We start from the raw sequence: 18846 nt of genomic DNA on the forward strand, positions 1-18846 counted from the left end.
GTTTACAACAGTGAGCGCAAGCTAGATTAAAGTGATTATTACGTTTTGAATATGGATATTTTTCTTACAAAAACGCATCGATTCGCTACAGAAGGTCTTTGTTCGCCCCCCGGAGCCGTGTGAGACACTTTTTTTTTTTAATGGAAGGGCGCTTTTTATTTCACGTCTTTTGGACTGAAGGAATGCAACACCCATTGAGTGCCATGAAACAGCTTGAAAGATCAAAAACAATTTTTAATAGAACTCTGACTGGATTCGTCTGAAAGAAAGTCATATACACCTAGGATGCCTCTGGGGTGAGTAAAACGCAGCCTAATTTTCATTTTTGGGTGAACTAACCCTTTAAAATGATATCAGAGCAGTTACATTATTTAAAGGCTAATTTTTGTATTATCAGACAATGGACAATGCCAGAGAACCTTCTGATTTGGTCTTGCTAGTCATTTTTTCAAGATTAGTCATAACTTTAAGTCTGTTATAATAAAAGGTAGACTGGTCTAGTTTGAAAGTGAAAAATAAGACTCGTTAACCCTTGGCTAACTGCTAGTTGGTCAAACTAGTTTTGTCTTAATGTGTTTATGCAACTGGCCCAGAGTTATGGTGGCTGGCTGATTGCAAATCTATTCACACAGATTGACAAGTACTATGGAGATGCTGCAGGGGCAGGTGGACACGCTAACTGCTCGTGTGGAGGAGTTGCGCACTTTGGAAGAGCTCAGGGTTCGCAGAGAGAAGAAAGAGAGGAGAAAGACTGTGCACACGTTCCCCTGCCTCAAAGAACTCTGCACCGCTCCCAGGTACGTCCCGGTTTATTACGTCTGCAGTGGAGTAATGTTGTGTCATTAAAAAATGTGTCCACAGGCAACAATGACACAAGAGACAATATTTCACTGTGGATTGTCATTTCCAAGAAAGAAAACACAGAATGAAAAAGACCTTAGTCAGGGTAGCGCCATATTTAATTTCTGACATGAACAAAACGTGGCTGTGAGGGATAGAAGACTTTAAGTCTGTCCCTCAGCCTCGTTTTTTTTTCAATAAAATTCATCAAATAAGGTTTTCATAAAATGTATCATACATTTTTATCATAAATTAAGGTTTATCATACATTTTATCATAAAATTCAATATGGCATCGTTTTAAATTTTTATTTTGTAATGTTCTCTGAGGTCCACTTATAATGTTATCAAGATTTTTACATCAAGAAACATAATTTAGAAGTAATTAAGAAGTTATTTTCTGTTCTGCTTTGACCCCCCTCATTGGAACACTCTGTTTGAATAGGCGTGGCGGATTAAAGTCAGCATGAAATTAATATTTTTTAAATGTACCTTATGGATCTTATTGCAAATTATTCATTTTTTTTAACCTTCAATTTTTTTATCAAAATAACAATTCATCAATATAATAAGTCGTCTTTCTGGTGACACCTGTGACACCACACTTCTCCAGTCATTTAGTCTTATTAAATTCCCCCCCCCACAAGCTTACACTCACCTTCTTCTATCTTGCTCGCGTTCATCTTCCTTCCTTCCAATTAACAGCCAATGCACACAACCAAGTTCTGCCCAACATTTTTCTTTTTTAGAAATCTGTTACACTCAGATGTCAAAATACAGAAGATCTGTCGCCACATCCATTACATTGTGACTTTTAAAAAATGTCTAACCGTGCAACATTATTGTTGTCTCTAAACCCGAAGTTTCTGTTCTTTGAATCCATCTTTGTGTGGTCTTTGTGCCTATGGTTTGGTGTTTCTTTTCCAGGTACGAGGATGGTTTCATGGTGTCTGACCCAGGCAGCGGTGACCTACATGAGTGTCAGCCTGCTGACGAAGTGAACGAACATCTGCGTGTGATGGTGTCATCTTTGCGCGCCTCTGTGGCGGCCGAACGCGGACGGCGTGAGGCCGCTGAGCGGGAATGTGGCACAGTGCTACAGGAGTTTGAGCGGCTGGAGCAGCGCCTCATGGGGGCCGAGAATTGCCAGCGGCGCGTGCACGAGCTAGAGGCGGAGCTCCAGGAGATGCAGCAGCTCCGCAAGTCCCGAGCCTGCCTCCTGAGCGGAGACGAGGGCCTGGAGCAGACGCTGCTCAACTGCGCACCCGAGACGGACACGCCGGAGGATGCAGTTATGGCTGGAACGCAGAACGGGGATGCGAATGATGGAGCTGCACCCGTCCGGAAGAGTTGCAGTGATACGGCTCTAGATGCCATCTCTGCGGTCGACGCCTCAGGGAGACGCAAAGGCAGCTACGCGCTTCACGCCAACGGTGTCCGGAAGAGGGGCATGTCCATCCTCCGAGAGGTGGATGAGCAGTATCACGCCCTTCTGGAGAAGTACGAGGAGCTGCTCGGGAAGTGTCGGCGCCACGAGGAAAGTCTATGCCACGCTGGGGTGCAGACCTCCCGGCCCGTGTCCAGAGATCCGTCCATGAAGGAATGCAGGGCTGCAGAGCCCCAGCAGCTGCCCACTCCACCGCAGACGCCCTCGACTCCAGAGGCCCTAGAGGGCCTCAGCCGGCAAGTGGAGGCTGTGGACAAGCGGCTGAGCCAAAACACTCCAGAGTATAAAGCCCTCTTCAAGGAGATCTTTTCCCGCTTACAGAGGACCAAGAGCGACATAAACTCCACCAAAGGGAGGAAAAGCGGAAAGTAGCCCATTTTCTCAACATTTGTGCCACTGATTTCTTTCCCTGGTCTTTCATGTAATGTCTTACTTTTTTTTTTTTTTGAAACTACAGTCAGAAAGATGTTTAGATACATCTGTTATTTAGTACAGCTCATCCATGAATTATTTGGTGCCACACATCAAGAGATAAATGGTGGTTTTCTGGACGTTTAGAGTCTAATGTGCTTTTGCCGGGTTGGCCTTTTAGGGTAGACCAAATTACTCACTATCGGTTAAACTGTAACCATAATCACCCTAAAGTTGATCAAGCACAGGAAGACATGATTATTTCCTTTCTCACATGTATTACATGTTACGGATAACCACAGCATTGTGTAACCACTTTTGTTCAATATTAAATCACACTTTGCTTTATAAGGTTGTTTGACACATTTATTACCATGAGCGTGGATGAATGAGTGGAGTGATCAGGATGGATCGGCTGTAGGGTTGTGTCTAGATGGAAACCCTTGTTCTGTGAAAAATCTCACATGCAACATTTGAAGACTCTTGCAGCAATCCTTGTCTTCATGTACCGCCCACAGACTGACCACATGATGCACATTTCACACAAAACTGGCCCGCAATACCAGTAGTTCTAATCTGGCTGACTTTATGTAATGTCTGGGAGTTTGGGTGAATCCACAAGGAACTAAAGGTGCTCACAAGGTTGCTGTAATTGAGGAAGCACTAGTCACGGGACTTGTTAAAGTTTATCAGGTTAGTTCCATCAGGTCTTGCTCCGAAGATATCCAGAGTGTTGTTTTAGGCACTTAATAGTAAAATACACCAACAAGCAGAACTTTGAAGTTTATAGCAACTGGTTCTTTCACTAACAGATACACTGATCACAAAGTCTCCATACATTTGTTTCTACATCGGCCCATTTTTGGTGTTTTCAACCATTTTGAGTAACCCCATCCCTCATAAAGCGGAAAGTATACTTCCCTTGTCTGCTTGCAGCCCAATTTTTTTGTCTGCGTGGACAACCGGTCCAGTAGGTCAGGGATGGGCAACTCCAGTCCTGGGGGGTCCAGTGTCCCTGCTGAGTTTAGTTACATCCCTCCATTGACAACGAGAGCCAATGAACCCATTCGGTGCAAGCGTGCTACCTCGTGCAGGGATGGGCAGCTCCAGTATCCTGCAGAGTTTAGCTCTATCCCCATTTAAACAGTTCAGGGATCAGGACTACACTCTACAGGTCACTGAATCTCCACAACCAAAGTTGCTAATTTCTGCACTAGGTAGTATGCTTGCACTGAACAGGCCCATCCACGCTCATTGTCAACGGATCATACTTTGAATGGCTGGTGTGCTCAATGGAGTGAACACAGACTAACCAGACCTTATGCCAATAATCAGGAGTCCTAAGCTCCTAAGTTCTAATAGTAAAGTTTTGCAGAACAAGGCTTACCATCTAGACCTCACCCTGAAGCAAAAAAACTAAACAATGGTACAGCATTCATGTTGGTAAATGGAAGACAAAAGAAACTGTCTGTTCTGAACACTTTAATATTGACACAGGTGAACAGTAATCTCCAGCTATTATAGAGATAAGTACAAACAGATGAAGACAGACGCAACATTCTGGACCAGCACAACAAGCTACTACTTTGCAGGCAATGTCGGCAAAGGAAAAAAAACTTGTATAAAACAGTACGGTTATGCATGAGCACATCCTCTCTTGTTTGAACATTGAGGTTAGATTACACCTGGACTAGAGCTGAGAGTTTAGATTTAGGTTCACTCCAGATTTATCCCACTACAAATGCATCTCCTTTAGAGTCCTAACTTTCTTTCCATTAGGTTTACAGACCGGGAGCAGCTCGTAGTTGTCAATACTGGAAGCACAGTCTACGTTGTTGGTAATTTTTCAGCTGAGTTGTTCAATACTTGAGATCTGTTAGTGAAAACAGCCCTTTTCTGCTTGTTAAAAACCGGCAACTCGCGTTAATCACAAGCAAAGGGCACATTCTGCAAATGAAGCACCAGTTGTCTTTGGAAAGCGGGAGGTGATAACTGGAGTGGGGAAAATGTTCGCTCTGCATCAAGGCTCACCAACTTCTACCGACCTACAAGTTTGGTCCATCTCGAATCGAGCCGATTGAACAAGGCAGCAGGTGTGACTGCCGGAGGCAAGAGTCGGTAATGCACCTTAGCCTCCTAAGGACAAAACATCTGATCGGATTTAAACCTAGACTCTTAAAAGGCAGCTCCCCAATGTCTTGCTACAGGAATCGTTTTTAAGGCCACATGGCGATGAAACGGTTAAACAAAAACCCTATGCCGTCACAGCAGGGTAAGGCTGATTCTTAGTACGGCTCCCCTAGTGGACAGGATGTTCAGATCCTGCGAACCCTACATAGCTAAAACCATATTTGGACACACATTCATACCGAGAGCCTAGTTAAGACCTCCTCCGCCATATTAACACTAACATTTCTACAGTAACCCATGCTACGCTAACCCTAGGCTCATCTCAAAGGCATCGGACATGTTCCCTCTGGGCAAAGGCAAACTTTTGAGTTCTCCCATAAAGGCAGATCATGGTTAAAAAGAAAACAAGGAATGTCAGAGAAAGGAATGACGCGGGATAAACGGGGGAAGGGTTTAGGACACAAGAGGAAGACGGGGGACAGTGAAGATTACTCATAACAACCATGTCAAAAGTATCCATGAGGTTTTTTGAATATTTTTTCCCCTCTGTTTTTACTTTTATATACAAACAGACCAAAACACAAAATATGGATTGTGCACGTTTTTGTTTGTTTTCACATATATATTTCATGAAAAGCCTCAATACTCATTGGGAGGGAAAGGGATAGGAATATGGAGGGAGGGAAGAAAACTGGAGGAAAGTGGACGGAGTGAGAAAGATCCTTTTCCTTTAAAATCGGTTAAGCAGTTAATCCAGGATTATGATGTTGATGGTGATGAAAATGATGATAATGGAGGCAACTGGAGGAGGTTGGAGAGGAAGAAAGGGAAGAAGGGTGGGAAGAAATAGGAGGATGGCAAGAAGGAAAATGGGGGTTTGGAAACCGCTCAATCTTTCCAGTCCTTCTTGATGTTGAGGTTCCATTCCCAGGACAGGTGGTCATGCTTGTCATCGTCGGTGAACTTGGATTTAATGTTGTAAGTGCCGCGGGCCAGCATGCCTTTGGGTGCCTCCTCTAAAGGCGTCAGGAACTCGTATTCATTCGGTCGAGGCCCATAGCTGCCCACCATGTAGTCAGACTTGTCAACTGAACACAAGAAACAGGTGAAGAGGTTTAAACGAATCGGAGTAGACTATTTGCGAATATATGAATTCATTGTAAGTGGTTTGTTTGAGCAATCAAAGAGTGTATGTATGTTATGGCTGGGCAATATACAAAATCTACACAATCATAACTTTTCATTACTCAGACATGTTCACAGACAACCCAATTTAGGGGGTGCGATATGTATCATCTACGATAAAAGTGTAATGGTTTGTTGTGGAAGCTGACATTATAGAGTATGTCAGTTCAATAAACAATTAGTTAATACTGTATATTATATTTTGGTCACCATATTGGTTTTTGCTTAATTTGGCAATGAAAATAAATGTTCCAAGCAGTCATGACAGAACCATTCCATGTCTCTGAGCAACACAGCGATGCTTCGTTACTAAATGAATCCACGATTGTGAAAGAATCGGGTGAGTCAATGATTCAATGAACTAGTAAAATATTGTGTACTTGTCATGGGGGGGAAAAATTGAGATATAATTGTTTTGTCAATGTCACACACCGCTAATCATAATGTAATCATAGTGTAAAAAAACAAAAAGTCAATAGAGTGTATTGTTATTAGGGCTGTCAAAAAAAAAAATCTAATTTCGAATATTCATCGAATTTAAAATAAAAATCCACATTCGAATGCAAAAACATTGCATTTCTATTTTTAAAGAACACTTACTCTTCACCCCTTTCCTGTAGGTCTGCTGTACGTACTTCAACCCCGAGACGATCTCTTTGTTTACCTGTAAACAGATGTAAATATACAAGACCAGTCAGGCGTCACGCCACATTATGTAACTGATAAACAGGTACAGATTCAAGCATCGCGTTTGCATGTGTTGTTTACATGTAGGGCAAATATACAATGTGTGACCATTTATAGCACAGCAGATATGTTCACACAGCTACTGCTTAACATGTGACTGGAAGAAACGTGGAGTAATGTGGAAATACAGAGAGTCCAAGCTTCAAATAAGAGGATATACTCATTACAATTAAGAAGAAATTCAATACCACCTACTTTTTAAATATTTTTAAAAATAATATTAGGGATATAATACCATAGCTTATCTTTTGAACGGATATAATTTTGTATCCACTTAATTTTAAAAATAGTGTTAGACAATTCAAAATCAAGTACATTTAGCCCACCTTGATTAAGTGGATTACAAAGTATTTTTTTTATTCAAATAATGATGTTTATTTTTCCAAATAAAATTATATATACATTTATTGATCTCATTAATGATACTTTTTGGAATATCTATAGCCATTGCGGTGTAAACTAGTCTGGATAAACCTTCAAATTTTGATAATAAAACTCTACCGTTTAAAGAAAGGTCTCTCATCAGTCAAATGTTAAATTTCTTTTGAATTTTGTTCATTATTGGGGTATAATTAAGATTTATTCTTTCTTTTTGATCTTTGCATATCGTAATTCCTAAATAAGTAATATAATCTTTTATTGGAATGTCGCAAAATTCAGACAAGTTACTGGGTCTTTCTTTTAAAGCAAACAATTTTGGACAATATTTGTAGCTAACCCTGATACTAAATAGAATTCATGAAGACACTCAAGAGCCACTTTTAATTATTTTGTCTTTTAGAAAAATTGCCGTATCATCTGCTAACTGGGAACATTTAATCACATTATTGGCCAACTGGATGCAAAGTGTGGATTTACTTCACCAATATTACAACCAACAGCGGAGACGCATCATATACAACATATAATCGTCACTTCACTACAGGTACTGTTTACTAACAAGGTGACAGCGCCAACTACTGGCCTGGCATACGTAATACAGCGTTTTGGGCCGTTTTCACGGATGTGTGTAAACGCGAATCGTTTTGAAAACGTTGTCGTGTATACCTGAAACTTTTTAAAAACGCAAGGGAATGACGTTTCCGTTTTGGACTACATCATTGTCGTGTAAACGTAGCATTAATTCCAACCTTTGACAAATCCAGTTTAAGACCACATTGTATCCTGTTTAAAAAACATGTACTCTTGTGTATGAGAGTCCATCTGTGTGAATGATCCAAGCTGTGTGATTTGGATGTGGACATAAGAGGACATAAGTACGAGCGAGCAACTTCAAACTATCCAGCTTCCTGCAGTGTCATGTCATATTTTTTTGTTGCCTGGTCTTTATTTCAGAAAAGTAAAAAAATATTACAAAATTACTTGCAACAATTTGTTATGCTTGTTTTATTTCCTATCTTTAAATAGTCTAATATTATTTATATCAGACTTCTTTCAGCTTTCAGACTGGGGGGGGATAAAATATGTAAAATTTCCATGGTTGATAAGAATAAAAAATACGTATGGCCAATAAAATCCTAGTCAGGTATGGTAGAGGTTTCATGTGTGAATGACAGACTGCAGTTGAATGCTGTTCCCAGCAGATGGCTGCAGGACACATATACTCTCCATCTGCTCACCTTCTTCTCTCTCTGTGCCAGCGCTGAGCTCTCGCTTTCAGACTGCTGTGCTTTATCTGGGTCATGTGACAGTAAGATTACATCGCACCACAGGTTTGGCTTAGCGAAAACGTAAATAGCATTTACTAATAACGGAATGAATGTATGCAAGAGAAATTACCTCAGACTGTTAAATCACAACATATGCAATGTAATGTGATGAGACTATATATAAGAGGGGTATTTAAATGTATGCATACTATAATTTTTTTTTTTTTTTCTGTCAACATTATAGATTTCATGCTACTCTATCAATATTGAAGTCTTACTTTCAAAAACAATACTGAAGCTGAAACAGGCAGGAACCAAAGAGGTTTGTGCGGCCGCGTCAAACAAGTATGCACTGATGAATGTTTATAGGTGAATAAAAGGCCAAATTAAATGCGTCCAGCATATAAAGCAATCGAGTCGTGATTTCCTTTCGACAACTGGACAACAATAATGAAAATATGAAAAATAGCTTTATTTGTAGTCCGAAGATGAACAAAAGTCTTTGGGCCAGATTTACTAACAGCTTGCACCAGCGCAAACCATCTTTTGGCGTTAAAATTATACTGTCAGGATTTACTAAAGACGCGCAGTAAAGAATTAGCGCTGAAAAGGCGTAGACACAGTTATTTTTGCGCCTGACCTTATTGAATATGCATTTGTAGTTTCCCTTTAAGATGCAAAATTTATTGGAGGAGAGTATTCAAATGAATCAAGCAACGCGATTTAATAACATCAAATTGCTGGCAGTTGCGTCATTATTTAACGCCCAAAAAAGCATGTCTTAAACTATTTTGCGCTTGAAATGGCTGCAAGGGAGAGGATTTTTTCCCACACCTATCAATTTATTTGGAATGCCAGAAGAACACGTTATCTGAATCCGAACATATCCTTGCACTAATTTGCGCTGCTCTCGGTAGATTGTGTTAGTCATTATGTAAATGAGATGTTGCGTCTGTGTTCTTTAATTTGTGCGTTGTCAGTAAATCACCTGCAGAAATTTACACACCCATCGGCGCTGTTTTGGAATTGCACTCTCGCGCTAATTTGCCCTGTTTAGTAAAACTGGCCCTTAGAGTTTGGGTGAGTAAATGACAATTTTCATTTTTGGGTGAACTAACCATTCAACAAAACAGGTAATCTCTACTCACCTTGCAGGTCAAGGGTCAGCGGGGCTGGAGCCGTCTCGCACATAAGAGTTAGCCGTGTCACCTGAACGTTGGTAATGTTGGGATCTGCGAAATTAACGCAAATAAGTACACAAGAAAAGCCACAGACATTTGTATATCTAGAACCTGAAATTAATTTCAGAAAATGCGAGGAATTCCCCCTTAGGTGACTATTATGGAAAGGAATTTCATCTGTGTGGATTAGTTTGTTCATTCACCATACATACATAGTGAATACTAAACCAGAATAAAATATATATGGGGTTGGGTATCGTTTTTTGTTTTTTTTCGATACCGGTGCCAAATCGATACTTTTAAAACGGTTCCGGTGCCTAAATCGATACTTATTAAAAAAAAAAAAAAAAAAAAAACTCTACAAAAAATTATGTTGGGAAAAGTTTCTGAACAAATAAGAAAATCCACATATCCAGTCAGAGAAGTAGCGGAACTCATGACCCTCCAGGAAATCCCTTATATGGACAAAGGCATAGCTATTAAAGCTGTATGAGTAAGCAGAACATATAAACGTTTTGAATGCTAAAACAAAGACAATAAACACTCGACTGCGACAATATAGTTTCTGTTATTCAAGTCATCTCTGGTATTTTCATAATAATTAAGTATATTTATAATGCATTGCTAATCGATGTATTCTTTTTAAAGTAGCCTATGGAACACATTTTCTGCCTCATTCTGTGACAAGAAGCCACATCGGATCACAAAAGGAAGCATTTGACTGGTGTTGTGGAATAAAAAGGCTATAATGTTCTCTTTTGTTGGACAACAGGTTTAGAAATGTGAATACAAGGGAAGTTTAGCTTTAGGCATTTTAATTTAAAGGGGTCATATGACGTTGCTAAAAAGAACATTATGTTGTGTTGGAACCGAAATGAGGCACCGAAATCTGCGTTCTGATTTGGTTCTAGTACATACCGGTTACATAGGTACTGGTGCCATATTGGTACCAGATTTCGGTACCCAACCCTACTCAATGTTAAAATAATTAATCTTATTTCAGTTGATAGACATGGATAGGTTGACTTCCTGAGGAATGTCTGACAATGACGACGACTTCCAGAAACACTCTTGTTTGTTTGAGCAGCTCAACTTCTGGCTCCGCTAATGCTGCGAGATCTATTTGTTCTGTCGGTCGATAAAAGATGGAGAGGGGGTATATATGGGAAAAAATTTTAAAAACACATTTTTGCAAATCCGTTAGATGCCGCTTCACATTTTCTGCCTCATTCTGTGACAAGAAGCCACATCGGATCACAAAAGGAAGCATTTGACTGGTGTTGTGGAATAAAAAGGCTATAATGTTCTCTTTTGTTGGACAACAAGTTTAGAAATGTGAATACAAGGGAGGTTTAGCTTTAGGCATTTTAATTTAAGCATGTTTAGCTTAGTTAACGACTTCTGGCTCCGCTAATGCTGCGAGATCTATTTGTTCTGTCGGTCGATAAAAGATGGAGAGGGGGTATATATGGGAAAAAATTTTAAAAACACATTTTTGCAAATCCGTTAGATGCCGCTTGTTCTATAAGCAACTCATGCCAAGTTTATTATTTGTTTAGAGTACAGCCAGCAGTCCCCATTACTGACGAAAGCAGGTACTGCGGAAGCACCCCACTGCTGCTTATTGCAGCCCATCCATCATCCGCGCTGACGTCTCTGTGGGAGCTGCTTCATTCACTCTACATTAAATAATGAGATTGATGCGCGTGATTAAAAGCCTGTCTCTTGACGCCCGTTCAAACAGCTCTTCAGGTGATGGGATGAACCATAACACACCGCGTTATTGTAATGGCTGACTGCTGATAAAAACAAAAAGGAGCAGGAACTTGAGATACGTGACCTCGTTTTCCAGTGCTCTTGTGAGGGTGCTGGCAGACGACGCACAAGGACAGCAGCCAGAGGCGTTGAGGCCCCGTCTGAGAAACGTTACCCAAGAGTCTATGGCTCTAGCCCAGAACAACACGATTTACTCAAGTAGGACACATTCCTGGATCAACATTATCTGATGGTCCTGGAACAACATGCGTATCTGGAGGAAGATCACGTGCTCATTATTTTGACAAATATTGCAGTCAGGCTAGATACCGGCAGCTACCTCGCAATACAAACTACAAGCTCAGTACATCAACAATGCAACACAATATCAAATAATAAAACAAGCATCAAGTTCTTAGAAATGTAGACTTTGTAATCATGTTGGTTTCATGTGATTCTGAAATACTTTTTTTAATTCAGTGGCTTAAAATGTCATGTGGTGTAATCATCAAATATATTTTTATACAGTTATCTTTTTTTCCGTAAAATGTAAAAAAATTTACACTACCAAAAGTATCAAACTTTTTACATACCAAACATTTGGGGTCAGTAAGATCTTTAATGTTTTTGAAGTCACTCACGCTCCCCTTAGGTTGCATTTATTTAAACAAATATGCAATATAATTCAAAATAATATTAATAATAATAATATTTTCTTTTCAAGATTTATTATCTCATTTTATTCAGCATCATTACTCTAATCTTCAGTGTCACATGAAACATTTCTTATTATCAATGTTGAAAACAGTTGTGCTGCCTCATATTTTTGTGGAAACCATTTTTTTTTCAGGATTCTTTTATGAACAGAAAGTTCAAAGAACAGCGTTTATTTGAGACAGAAATTTTCAGGAACACTATAATTCCAAATTTGGAAAAATAAATCAAAAGTCAAGACAATTCAATCAAATCGTGATATGGACTAGTGAATATTAAACCACAAAAAACTATTTAAATATAAATCCTGCATGTTCTACATGTCTCTGTGTGAATGAATCAGCACTTTGTTTGCCAAAATAAATTTAATTTGATTATAAATTAATATGTTTTATGCCTTAATTTGATTACCAATAAATAAATTAATAAATAAATAACTCACAGGATCCTAAATATGTATTTTTTGGTTAAACTTTTAATAAATCTTTATTCAATTGTATATGTTTCATGATTTTAATTAAGTAGACATGCTTTCTGATTACCAAAATTGAATTTAACCATTAAAATGGAGGCAAAAATTTTAATAGAAAAGAACAGAATCCTGAAAAAACAAGGAAAAGATAAAACAGATTTCATAGGGCCCTACTTTATTGTCACTTTTGATCAATTAAATGTCAATGGTGAATAAAAACACTTTTTTAGACTAATTTTTATGAATAATTACAGTTTTTAAAGAAGTCACACCACGTCTTTTTAACCTGAACTAATCATCCTTTGAAATGAAAAGGTTTTTATTTATCTAACACTCAGTCATGAGGGGCCGCAGGGATCCTCTCTCTGATATTTCCTTAAGACTTTCAAGAATGGCCAGACCACCCTGACATTTTGACTTTATGCCCTGAAAGAAATATATTAAAACAATTCAGAAATGAGAAATATTAATGTATTTTTAAATAAATGAGTAAATAAAGACAGACAGATAAAACGCAGGAAGGAAAGGTGTGTGACGTCTTTTTAACCTGAACTAATCATCCTTTGAAATGAAAAGGTTTTTATTTATCTAACACTCAGTCATGAGGGGCCTCAGGGATCCTCTCTCTGATATTTCCTTAAGACTTTCAAGAATGGCCAGACCACCCTGACATTTTGACTTTATGCCCTGAAAGAAATATATTAAAACAATTCAGAAATGAGAAATATTAATGTATTTTTAAATAAATGAGTAAATAAAGACAGACAGATAAAACGCAGGAAGGAAAGGTGTGTCATGTGACTCATAGCGGCCACTGAGGCGGAGACTACAGCTATATGCCAAGACATACTAATCAGATGAGCTAAAATCAAAGAGTGTTGAAAGGAGAGCTGGTCCATGGGATGAATTCTGGGAAAAGGACTGTTTGCATAGAAACTTTCATCAAACTAGGTCGGAGCAGAGAGCACGTGTACAATGAAGCGACACACACCTGCAATAGCATTGCAGTTGCCCAGCAGTGCCTCCTTGTACTTGCGGAGGCTTTCGTCCTCTTTGTCGAGTTCCTGGATTTCTTGAAGGCTCTTCTGGGCCGGCGGCTTGTAGTTGACAGCCTCGCTGTCTTCGTTCTCGGCTGCGATAGCGGCTAGCTGCTCTGGTGTGGGCTCCTGCTCGGCCATGATTGACAGCTGGAGGAAAACATAAACAGACACAGGTCAGAGGAGAGGAAACAAACATGGCCCTTACCAAACGCGGCCCAAATATCATTATTGCAATGGAGATCTGACCCACATTCTTCCAGCGTGTTAATTTTTTATAATATTAATGAATTTTAAATGAATTCACCACACACACACACACACACAATGCAAACTCCAGCCATCAGCGGAAAAGGACTTGAGAAAACGGCCTAATGTGGGCATCTGTATTTAGCACTATTGCATTAGTGGTCAAAGCCAATTACAGAGTCAAATACACTGCACAGCACACACACACACACACACACACACACACACATAAGGGAGTGTAAATATTTTAGGATGACAGTGAATAATTTCAAATCAAGATTCAAAATTAATATAAATTTTAGATGTGTCCAGGTTTTTAACTCTATTGTTAAAAAAGTTTTTAAAAACCTCACCAAGGCTGCATGTATTTAATCAAAAATCCAGTAAAAACAGCAATATTGTGAACCGTTTTCTATTTAAATAACATCTTAACATAGTAAACACACTGAATTTGGGAAAAAATAAAACAGATTTAAAATTTCCCAATTAAATGAAAATTTAAAACGCGTAAATACTCAAAATGACCAAATTTATTAATAAAATTAGTCATTAAACTCGTTAAACAATTGTTTTATTTAGATGAAATGGTCACTGGAAAACGGGTCCTCTAGAAACGTCAACTTCAAGCGGTTATATTATATCTCAATTAACTATAGATACTACAGTTTAAGAGTTTAGGATCTGTAGATGTTGTAATGTTTTAGAAATAAGTCTCTTCTGCTCACCAAGACTGTATTTATTTGTTCAATGATACAGAAAGACAGTAATATTGTTAAATATTATTACAAAATAATGTAAATTATTCCTGTGATGAAAAAGCTGAATTTCCAGCATCATTACTCCAGTCTTCAGTGTCACATGATCCTTCAGAAATCATTCTAATATGCTGATTTGCTGCTCAAGAAACACTTGTGATCATTATCAATGTTGAAACAGTTGAGCTGATTTATATTTTGTGGGAACTGCATGACACTTTTTATTTCCAGGATTTTTGAGGAACAGAAAGTTCATAATGGCATTTATTTGAAATGGGAATCTTTTGTAGCATTATAAATGTCTTTACTGTCACTTTTAATCAACGTAATGTGTCCTTGCTGAATAAAAACATGAATTTCTTCCTAAAATAAAAATCTGACCCCTTTTGAACAGTAGTGTATATGGCTACAGATTTAAGCTCTGTAAACTAACAGTTAATGCAAAAACAAACATACAGCACAGTCAATGCGGTCCATTTCTCAAATAAATTACTGGCTGAATCTGTCAGAGCAGTTAATTGACATCTGACTCACTGCTGGATGTTTACATTCATGTCATATAAGACTCGTCTTCACCCAGTGTGGCCTTTCAAAGATTTACACTAAATAAAGACATGAATGCAGAGGAAGTCTGGGAAACACTTGTGCTGCAATGCAGCAGCCCTGGAACAGAAAGTGCTCATGTTCTCGCAGCTAGCGCACTAAAGTCAGCCGGAGCGCTTCAGAGTGTGTGTCTTCTGTAGTTTCCTGTTCTGCAAAACTGCAGCACGCTCGGCTTTTAGAGAGACACCTCATTGTGGCGATTTCCTTTCCTTACATGGTATTGGCGTGCTAAATGCACAAAATCACACTCACAACAGAACTGAATCACTATCAGCTTGCTTTGACACATGAAACATGCATCTGCAAAAGACCAACCACAGTTCGTTGCATTTTTTTTTTCTTTTTGTCAAGCTTTAACAAATCCAGGGTGCAACAAGTTAACTAGCTTTGTAGCAGATTTTTATCAGAAATACAATTTGCATTGCCCTATGAATTCCACAGAGCTGAAATGTGGATGGAATTGCGGAATCCAGGTTGAGGAAAAAAAAGAAGCAGCAATTTTTTTTTATTTTAAGAAAGGAATGTCATGGAATTGTCAAAAAAAATCAAATAAATCATAACTAAAACATCACAATTTATCACAGCAAATCAAAATAAAACCGGAAGTCCCCCCCCAAAAAACTAGAACACATTGAGCACTACTATTGTTCAAATTTGAATAAATTATGAAATTGTTAAAGTTTAACAAGTTCAGCTGATTCGATATTGTTTTTGATTATTAAAATGAAATTAAACCATTAAACAGAATCCAGGACAGATCTCACATGATGGCAGTAATTATGGAGGATTACAAATCATAAATAAAAATGACAAAATTAATCAAATTCAGCATTAGACAAGATCGCTTTAATTATGATCATCAGTGAAAACAGGCTCTTCAGAAATGTTGATTATCAACCTCAGGAGGATGGATTTTATTAATATTGAATATTACAGACAATACTGCTATAACGTTTGGGGTCTGTAAGGTATTTTCTAATGTTTTTGAACGAAGTCTCTTATGCTCACCAAGGCTGCATTTATTCGTTTAAAAATACAGTAAAAATAACAGTTTTCTATTTAAATATATATATTTAAAATGTCATTTATTCCTTTGATCAAAGCTGAATTTTCAGCATCATTACTCCAGTCTTCAGTGTCACACGATCCTTAAGAAATCATAATAATATGCTCAAAAAACATTTCTGTGATACCACCACTTTTTTTTTCAGGATTCTTTGATGAACAAAATCAGTAGTAGTAAATACTTCTTACATTGTTACAAAAACGTTTGATCAATTTAATGCACCCTTTGCTAAATAAAAGTATTCATTTCTTTCCATCAAAAATGGCTATTTTATATTTTTGGCACATATCTAAACCCTTTTTAAAAACCTTTGTTATTTTCGAAGCAATAAATGATCAAAACAACAATTAAAAAACAGTTAATTGCTGATTTCATACTTGGTTATGTTCCTTTAGGAGCCGTCTTCAGTGTCACACGATCCTTAAGAAATCATAATAATATGCTCAAAAAACATTTCTGTGATACCACCACTTTTTTTTTCAGGATTCTTTGATGAACAAAATCAGTAGTAGTAAATACTTCTTACATTGTTACAAAAACGTTTGATCAATTTAATGCACCCTTTGCTAAATAAAAGTATTCATTTCTTTCCATCAAAAATGGCTATTTTATATTTTTGGCACATATCTAAACCCTTTTTAAAAACCTTTGTTATTTTCGAAGCAATAAATGATCAAAACAACAATTAAAAAACAGTTAATTGCTGATTTCATACTTGGTTATGTTCCTTTAGGAGCCGCTGCTACATTCATGTGCGTGTTACCCCCAAAGCGCCCTTCAAGTCATCAAGAAGAGAAATTCCACTTGGCCGCCAACAGCGTAACTATTTCTATAAATCCAACCACTTGTTTCAAACAAAGTAAAGGCCTGCCAGCTATTCTCACAAACAGTTGTAATGAGGACCACATATGAACGGACACAAGATACGAGCCGAGAAAGCCAGTGAACAACAAGGGAATGCACATGTGTACTAGAACAGCCTGCAGGTCGTGTATATCGAAGACAGATGTTGTTTGCGTAACACTTGCGTAAGACCCTCTTTGAGCAGACTGCAGGACTGGTGAACGAGCTTGTCTCATGAAAACCCACAAAGTAGTTTTCTGTGCTATCCCTTATCATTAAAATGACTGTAAACTTGAAAATGACACATTGTAATCAATAAAAGAGCCTAACAATCTAGCATTGTGAAAGCTGTCCTCTTATAGTTTTGGCAGGGGATGTTTTTGGCCACGGTCAGGCAGGAACTCAGATAACACTGCATGTCTTTTTCCATTCTGGGCCTCTGCGCACCCCTGACAGAGACAGAGAGAGGCCGTTTTTCATCAGCGAGCTCTGGCGCACTGCTCCAGCGGCTGGGGTTTGAAGTTCAGGATCAGAAGCCTGACAGACACATGATGGGTTGCCATGTTCCTATTAGCACTAAACCAAGCGTGTCCAATCTCCTTACTGCACAGTCCAGATTCATCCTATCTAACCAGAAGTTTCGAGTGATGCTGAAGACATTAGCTATGTTTCCATCCACCTATTTTTATGCGAACTTTGGAATATCACATAAAAAAAAAAAACGCAAGATGGAAATGCCAAGATGCGCATAAATTCTAAAAATGCGCATTAAAAAAAACATATGCGCACAATTGAGTAGGATAAACTTTTTATCTGATAAGAAAAAATGCACAAACTACGATGGAAACACATTTACCGTGAAAATTCCACCATGCGCATTGACTATCCACCTATTTTATGCGCATTTTGGAATATTGCTATAGCGTCTGGACCAATCAAACACACCATTTTTCATTAGATTTAACAAATCAGTTATTCATTATAAGAAAAAATGCACATAAACTACAATGGAAACACATTTACTGAATAAATTCCACCACGCGCATTGACTATCCACCTATTTTAATGTGCATTTTGGAATATTGCAAAAAAAGAAAAACGCTGGATAGAAACGCCAAGATGCACATAAAATCTAAAAATGCGCATAAAAAAAAAATACGTATGTGCACAATTGAGTAGGATAAACTTTTTATCTGATAAGAAAAAATGCACATAAACTACAATGGAAACACATTTACTGAATAAATTCCACCATGCGCATTGACTATCCACCTATTTTATGCGCATTTTGGAATATTGCATAAAAAGAAAAAACGCTGGATGGAAACGCCAAGATGCACATAAAATCTAAAAATGCGCATAAAAAAAAAATACGTATGTGCACAATTGAGTAGGATAAACTTTTTATCTGATAAGAAAAAATGCACATAAACTACAATGGAAACACATTTACCGATAATGAAAATAATCAACAACGATTCTCATTATCGATTAGTCGGGTCTGCCCACGGTGCACGTCCAACTTCAGCCGGTCGCGTCAAATTACAGCACTGAATAGCGCATTTCTATCAGGGTTTCTACAGACATGAACAAGTTAAATTTAAGATTAAATTTTTAATACCACCTTATATGAAATTTAAGACCTAAACATGTAATGGAAATACACATTTTATTACATACATATATGTAATATTTAATGTGTTTAAAAAGAAAACAAAATATCATTGCTGTAATAAATTATATTTATTACTACGATATACAGT

General features: G+C 38.0%; 1 protein-coding gene and 1 pseudogene across 5 annotated transcripts in view; one reads left to right on the forward strand and one right to left on the reverse strand.

Annotated features, from left to right (window-relative positions):
- The window catches only part of cdr2l (cerebellar degeneration-related protein 2-like), a 19421-nt gene extending 14343 nt beyond the window's left edge, over positions 1-5078 (forward strand). For all 5 annotated transcript variants that reach the window (XM_016556123.1, XM_016556126.1, XM_016556124.1 and 2 more), the window contains exons 5-6: positions 633-797; positions 1767-5078. In XM_016556123.1, coding sequence (XP_016411609.1) covers positions 633-797; positions 1767-2658 — 1057 coding nt within the window. In that variant the 3' untranslated portion in view covers positions 2659-5078. The remainder of the gene's footprint in view (positions 1-632; positions 798-1766) is intronic.
- The window catches only part of LOC107743017 (rho GDP-dissociation inhibitor 1-like), a 29698-nt pseudogene continuing 15397 nt past the window's right edge, over positions 4546-18846 (reverse strand).

Source organism: Sinocyclocheilus rhinocerous, unplaced genomic scaffold, assembly GCF_001515625.1.
Source record: "Sinocyclocheilus rhinocerous isolate Xijiao unplaced genomic scaffold, SAMN03320098_v1.1 scaffold647, whole genome shotgun sequence".
Classification (NCBI taxonomy): domain Eukaryota; kingdom Metazoa; phylum Chordata; class Actinopteri; order Cypriniformes; family Cyprinidae; genus Sinocyclocheilus; species Sinocyclocheilus rhinocerous.